A 7818-nucleotide genomic window follows, 5' to 3' on the forward strand; every position below is an offset into this window, starting at 1 on the left:
TAAATAATCAAAAGAAGATTAATTAAACGAAAAAAATTAACCTAAATTTGTTTTTTTTTTTAAATGCAAGAAAATAATTTTCAAGTTTTCTTATTTATAATTTTTGATTCTCAAATTTAAATGCTATGTATTTAGTCGGGCTAATTATTTGACCAAAGTTTATGTTAAATTCTATATTGTATTTTTTTAATAAACTCTAACACTTATGCCAACTCTTATTGGGATGGGGTTCAACAACCTAAGACCTTTCTTATAGAATAAATGAGTAAGTTAAGAATAATAAATTGTTAACGTAATATTCCGTTACTAAAGTTTATACTATCAGAATGCGGAGCTATTTAAGGAAGAAAATAATATAATAGAGGATAAAGTAGGAAAATAAAAAATACTGAAATCAAAATAATGCGAACCATTCATTTAATCAAAGGCAAAAACTTGTGTGAGACCGTCTCACCGTGAGACGGGTCGGGTCAAGATGAATTGTAATACTTATACGCACAAATGTCATACTTATATGCTCAAATATAATACTAATCGGGAATAAAATTTTTGCTACTTATAAGGGTAAATGTAATACTTTTAAGGGAAAATACAATACTTTTACATTTCAATTAAAAAGTGTTACATTTTCCCTCAAAAGTATTATATTTTCCCTTTATAAGTAAGGGACACATGTCAACATTACTTATTATGAAAAATGTAATACTTTTTCTCTTATAAGTAACAAAATTTGTATTTCTGATTAGTATCATATTTGAGCATATAAGTATGACATTTGCACATATAAGTATGACATTTGCATGGTGCTTCGACCCGACCCGACCCGTCTCACGAATAAGGATCCGTGAGACGGTCTCACACAAGTGTGACCCTTAGCTTAATCAAATAGTTTGATGGACAGTTTTTAATTCTCGTTATAGACCTAACTTAATTGGTTCTTTTATATACATACATACATACATACACACACACACACACACACACACACACACACACACACACACACACACACACACACACACACACACACACACATATATATATATATAGAAATCTGTTCAAATGTGGCCGCGTCTTCCCGTGCGGGCAGTGCGGTTTGCACCACTCAATGTTAGAAAACACACCACAATGGAAATACACAAAAACACACCACACGCCCAAAATAATGCACCATAACTCTCCTGCCCCTAATGGTGCATTTGCTAACACTGTGTGGTGTATATTTGCATACCTAGTGGTGTGTTTTTTGGTGATGTGTACCTAATTTACAGTATATTTTCAACATAGATGGAAAACTATGCATATTATCATTGTCTTTTTGGAAGGAGGATTCAGTTTTGTTTTTGAAGGTGCACTGCGCCAAGGCACTAAAATTGCACTAAAGAACACCAGTGGACTAGATTAAATCAAAAATTCATTTCTGGCGAAAGTGACAACAAGATGAAGCATGGATCACACCAATTAATAGGGTTTTGTGTTTAAAAATTATGCTTGAGTATAATCAATGTGCACTTAACTACAAAAATCGACGTTAAATGTTCATTGATTTTTTTTTAAAAGTAATTACACATATAACGTAGGTTCCTCAATGAACCGACGTATATGTTCAATTTTTTATTTTTATTTTTTATAAAAAAATTGAAGATACAACATCAGTTATTTGAAATAATCAACGTTGTATCCTAGATCGGCATGCACATTTTTCTTCGTCTTTGTTGGGTCCCTCCATGTGGTTGAAGCAAGCTGGCAGCATAAGACAAGAAGAAAAAAAGAAACAAAGATTGTTGGGTCCCTACACTATTTCTCACACGCACAACGCGCATTCAATGGCTAGTATAATTATGGGCATTCACACGTACACACACATACATGCATATATCAATGAAGTCTAATTTGTTAATTATGGGACAAATCTGTGAACAACAAACTCAAAACTGTTAAATTCAAGTCCACACTCCAAAATACCTACCGAGAAAAAGACAATCTCGTAAATCAATAAAAAATTTGGAATTTGGAGCATGAATCACGAAGATCAGAGCTATTGACTTGGAATTTTGTATGATATAAAATTTGGAAGACCAAGCTCAGTGTGAAATTAACTTCGCAGACTAGCTAGATAGGCTTGATGATGATGGTCGTCGTTGTTGTTGCTTACTATTACTTGCTTGAAATTTTCAAAATTATGTGCGAAACACATTGATAAACATGTGATTTAGATTTTCGATTTGCACCCCTTTCAATTATTGATAGCATGAATGTGTCTTACCTTTCAAAAACTCGTGAGTCTTATCGAGTTTCTTGCCGGATATCTTATTTAAATAGTAGTTCTAGGCAAATTAAAATAGCTAGCCTCACCTCACATAATTAGTCAACGCATGGAATTAAATTAACATCACCTAGTTTACCATGACAATTTATATCATGCACCAGAGTGTGTAAATCAAATCCCAGAATGAGTTTGAAAAATGTGTGATTCGTGTACGTCAGCACTTGCAGATACGAATGTCGTCCGAGTAGTAACTTAATTGGGCTTACCATTCGAATGAAGGCCTTGACTACTCGACTAGAGGGGTTTACCATTCGGTAAAAATGGGTTTAATCGAATGTTAACCCCTTGTCTCGACCTTCCGGAAGGTACCATTCGGTAGTAGTTACTTTTTGAACTACTCACGATTCAAACTAATATTCGGAGTACCATTTTAGGTATTAATTATTTCTGATGTTATGGAATTAATTCTAATTTTTAAATTTTATAATTAATTTTCAGAGTAATGGTTGTCTGGTATAAAGGTTACATAGACTGATTTTATTATCCGTTTTAATGTCATGATAAATGTTATTTATTCTCCATTCGTCCTTTCATCTCGTCCGTAGAGTTGTCCGTCACACACTTTCCTTAAAATCGATCCGCCACCTCCCAATGGTGCTAGGAGCGTTGTAGCGTCAATCTCCCAGGTTAAAACAGATTACGACTTTAGTGTTTGAGCACTCAAACTCAAAGTCTGACGAACTAGAACCAAAGGCGAGCACTTTGATGTTTTATGGTGTGTGTGCATAAATTTCAAGTATACTTGCAAAGACATGGAATAGACACAAAGGACACTTGCACAAGTACAAAAGTGGGAGCAAACATATTCACATAAGATTTAATCTCAGGCATTGAAACAACTTGGGGATGTGTGTGCATAGGTTCAGATAGACCGACTCCCAAAATTTTCAGATTATCAATTTTTTACACAATGAGTTTATCAGATAGGCAAAGAAACCCTAGAAACATCTATGAGATTATTTGATAGACCCCAAACAAAATAGACTTTGAAGTGGAGATATTAGATATACCCATAGAGGATTCAATGACCATAGCACTCTGTAAAAATTTTGAACCTGTGTTGGTTGTTGTCCGTTCGACTAAGACGATGGAATTTTTTTTTGGGGTCAGAATCAAGACCCAAATGAATGTTGCTAGATTCTTGATAGGTCTAAATGAAGAGTATGCTGGAGTGATCTGAGGTTACAACTTATGGTGACGGATCCTATTCATCAATGAATAAGGTCTATGCTAAGATTTCTCAGCAAGATAGGCAAAATACAGCCAATGCTAGAAAAATCTTCAGAAAATGGATTGTATTACTTAGAAAGACCTATTATGAAGAATGTTAATGGTACTAGCTAGTATAGTTTTTAGAAAATGAGTCATTTTCCTTTTCCTAATAGCATATATGTTTCTACTTCGTGCTTTGAGTTCTTACATGTGGATATTCTGGGTGTTTTTGTATTGCAATTATCCGTAAACTCCAGGGAAAGCATTGTCAAAACTAAGGGAGAAAGAAATTTGCAGGAAAAAGAAGTTGCAATGGACTTGCAAACTAATTAACTTCAAAAGGGAAAGTAGCAAAATCTTCAAAACATCAAAATTAACCAACATCACAAACGAAATAAAATCAAATCAAATTCTCAATCAAGTACAATCCTCATAAATTGCTTCCTTGTATGATCTCAGTCTTCGATCTGCTTATTGGATTGTTGACGTTGCAAACTCCGCTGCTACCTTAATTACTTCATACATCTTGCTCTAACTTTCATGGATCGACATGGTAGTATGACATCGACCAATATTGAATATGGCATGAAAAACATATAAAAATAAATAAGTATAAATGACCAACAAAAGCAAATTTTCAAAGCACTAATTTAAGGAGCATCACAAATGAATTATCTCACCGAGGAATGGTCCTAATGTCTCCAAGTTCTGCAAGGGTGTCTTTGATTGAATGTAACTCCTTGACGGCATTGCCAATGCTCATTCTGTCTCTGGGTAACTCCATGGAACAAGCTATTCCAATCTTAAAAATTGATACAAGGCATTCTATTATCTGGTTCTGAAGTACAAGGCTTCTAGGTGTTGCATTAGCTTCTTTGTGGAATAGCTTTGGATCCACAATCTCAATGACTTGCTCAGGAATGCTCATTCTAACATAGTTATGAAGAGTTAAGCCATTATTGAAGATATCACTAGTAGGACTTTTACTGGTAAATATCTCTAGCAAAAGGATTCCATAGCTATACATATCACCAGATGTTGACAAATCACTTCCCATCCCATACTCTGAAAAAATTCAAATTCAAGCATTAGTAGTCACCAAATATATATATATATATATATATATATACTCTAAAAGTTTTTATGTTTAATGAGAATTGATTCTCTCTTAAAAGTTTCAAGTTGTGAATATCTAAAACTCACTCAGATAGATGATTAACTAAATTCAGAAAGGAGAATAGTCTACCTGGAGCTGCATATCCAATAGTCCCTTTAATTCCTATAGATGAATTCTCTTGGTTAGATGAAGATGCAAGTGTAACTTCTGTGGGAAGAAACTTTGCTAATCCAAAATCAGCCACGTGAGCAACTAAGTCTCCGTCCAACAAAATATTGCTTGGCTTCAAATCACAATGTACTAAACCTGTCTCCAATTGATTATGAAGATAATCAAGTGCATTTGCCACATCAATTGCGATATTTACCCTCTGTAACAAGTTCAAACTCTTTGAATCATTATTCCCTCCGATGTCCCTTGACTGATTGTGCAACCAATTGTCCAGACTACCATTGATCATATACTCATAAACAATGGCGAAGAAGTCATTACCCTCATGGTCGATGCTACAACAAGTGGTTAAAACTTTTACCAAGTTTCGGTGCCTAATTTGCCTCAATGCTTCACATTCTGCCAAAAAGCTCTTGGATGATCCTCTCACTTGAAGCTTGAAGACTTTAATTGCAACTATTCCCAAACTACCATCAAGAATGCCTTTGTAAACAGTACTGAATTTTCCAAATCCAATTATGCTGGATTTAGAAAATTCATTAGTTGCCTTCTAGATACTCGAATATGACAACTTAGGCATGAACTCTATTGTTGCATCCAACGTTAACGACTGCTTGTTCTTCTGCTTGTAAATGACCACAAGGAGAGCCACAATTATCAGTAGAATCAAAGTCCCACTTGAAATAAAAATAGCCAGCTTTTGAATATGGGACAGATGCTTTGTTCCCCCTTCTCTTGGGCATGTTGGCAACCCAAATTGCGGAATACCTCCGCAGAGGTTGGAGTTACCACCAAGCTCAACTTCAGTCTTGTTTTTAAAAATCCCTTCACTAGGTATCTCACCTTCCAAATGATTAAATGATATATTCAGTTGCTTCAAGTACTGAAGTTTTCCTAGAAATTTTGGTATTTTTCCTGTGTTCTAGGCTTTTTAAAGAATTGAAAGAAGGAGGGATAAATCCATGGAAAAGATTATGATTGATGTTGAGTTCAATTAAGCTACTCAGTGCACCAATGGTACTTGGAAGTGTGCTTAAGAACATGTTGTTTGAGAGTTTTAGTGTCACCAAATTTTTGAACCCACCAATCTCTACAGGAAGAGGACCTGTAAAGCGATTGTGAGAGAGGTCTAAATACACAAGTGATGTGAAGATAACTTTGGGAAAATTTCCTTGGAGTTTGTTTTGGGAAAGATCTAATTGCAACAAATATTTAAAATTTTCAAAACTTATCGGTATAGTACCTTGCAACTCATTGAATGATAGGTAAAGCCTATTAAGAAAGGACAGATTTCCCAATGAAATTGGAATCTCACCAAACAATTTGTTTCCATCAAGGTATAAACCAATGAATTGTTGAAGGCTTCCCCATGAGCTTGGAATAGTACCGCCTAGCTGGTTTTTTGATAAGTATAGGAGTTGTAAGTTAACAAGAAGATGAATTTCACTGGGAATAGTACCACTAATGACATTTTCTGCAATGTAAAAATCCTCAAGACGCGAAAAGTTTGCTATGAATCTGGGCAAAACCCCTCCAAAATTGCAGTTATCAAGAAGCAGGACCACTAGTGTAGCAGTACTATTGAGAAGAGATGACATGAAATCCAAATCAGTGGATTTTCTATTACCAAGCGGATTGTCAAAAAGTGAAAGAAATTTTAGTGTTTTAAGTCCACTAAATGACGGTACCCCTCCATAAAAATCATTTTGACGAACATCAAAATAGTCTAGTGCTGTGGCATTTGACATTGAGATAGGAAGTCGCCCTCTTAAAAGATTATAACCAATATGAAAATGCTCTAGATTTGGAAGGGTAGAGCCTAAATTTGAAGGAAGATATCCTTCAAGTTTATTTTGTTGTACATCAAAACTTACCAATGATGACAGATTGAAAATGGATATGGGGATGGTAGAAGTCAGGTAGTTGATGGATAAAGCAATATAATAAACTTTCTGCAGGCATCCAAAAGAAGTAGGAATTTTTCCCTTGAAATTATTTTCAGCAAAAGAAAGCATCTTAAGTGATGAAAAATTGCCTATGTAAGCAGGTATCTCTCCCATCAAGTGGTTTGTGTCAACCGAAAGGTACTTAAGTTTGGACAGTGATCGAAACTCCAAAGGAAATGTACCCCTTAGATTATTGTCTCCCAAATAAAAATTTGTTAGACTAACACAATGTGAAAGGTTTTTTGGAATTTCACCTGAAAATACATTACTTTGGAGAATCAACACTCTTAATCTTGTAAGTCTACCCATCTCTTTAGGAATTATACCTGCTAGAGTGTTGTTGTCAAGCCACAGATCTCTAAGAAAACTCAAGTTCCCAATTGCAGGGGACAAAGAGCCTTGAAGGTTGCTCGAGTTCAAATGGATTGCTACAACTCGTTGGTGTTTGCGACCACAACTTATTCCAACCCAATTACAGAAATGAGTAGACTCATTCCACGACTGAAGAGAATCTCCGATGATGTTGGCTTTGAATGAAAGCAATGCTGTGTGATCAGAAACATTTCCGGGAAGGGAGAAGGAAGCTTTGCAGAGGAAGGCAAATAAGGCATAAAAACAAAAGAGGGAGGAGCTCATTTTGTGGGGAAGATACAAACTTTATTATACTGAGTGCACTGGGACTGGGTGGATAGTTGAGAGTATATATAGAGCTCAAGAATACAAAACCAATATAAAATTTTGGGTTATTAAAATGAAAAATCTTATCAAATACTGAATCCATTAACTAAAGGCAGCTTTAAATTCGTCCATTAGGACGTACAAACCGTGCTTGAGGTACCAACGTCTTTCATGGGAAAACATATTTAATAGGCAACCTCTAACTACTTTCGTTTACTTTTTTTTTTTTTTTTTGGTAGTATTTTGTTAAATAGCGATACAAGGTGAAATTTATCTAGTGCAAACATTCATGTAATTTTTTATCTTCACTCAAGAATTAGAAGTACTAAAGTGTACAGAGTGTAAATTTATCTTATTTGTAAGCT

At 34.9% G+C, this 7818-nt stretch overlaps 1 protein-coding gene across 1 annotated transcript; it reads right to left on the bottom strand.

The window, feature by feature from the left end:
• Positions 1-3833: 3833 nt before the first annotated feature.
• On the bottom strand, positions 3834-7411 carry LOC116022022 (receptor kinase-like protein Xa21). The gene is made up of 6 exons (XM_031262604.1): positions 6073-7411; positions 5851-5934; positions 5432-5672; positions 4788-5326; positions 4222-4606; positions 3834-4072 (listed from the first exon to the last, which is right to left on the bottom strand). The coding sequence occupies exons 1-6, from the start codon at positions 7409-7411 to the stop codon at positions 4054-4056; spliced, it is 2607 nt and encodes an 868-aa protein (XP_031118464.1). The 3' UTR covers positions 3834-4053.
• Between the last annotated feature and the right edge of the window lie 407 nt (positions 7412-7818).

Source organism: Ipomoea triloba, chromosome 1 (assembly GCF_003576645.1).
Source record: "Ipomoea triloba cultivar NCNSP0323 chromosome 1, ASM357664v1".
In the NCBI taxonomy this organism is placed as follows: Eukaryota; Viridiplantae; Streptophyta; class Magnoliopsida; order Solanales; family Convolvulaceae; genus Ipomoea; species Ipomoea triloba.

Bases quoted from the DNA above. Each gene is read 5' to 3' on its own strand.
- LOC116022022 (XM_031262604.1), bottom strand. From the start codon at position 7,411: ATGAGCTCCTCCCTCTTTTGTTTTTATGCCTTATTTGCCTTCCTCTGC. The intron at 5,673-5,850 runs GTACCATTGGTG...ATCATTTGGAAG, and splicing joins GTTCTTAAGCACACTTCCAA to GTGAGATACCTAGTGAAGGG. The intron at 5,327-5,431 runs GTTGGATGCAAC...TGGAAAATTCAG, and splicing joins AAGAACAAGCAGTCGTTAAC to TACTGTTTACAAAGGCATTC.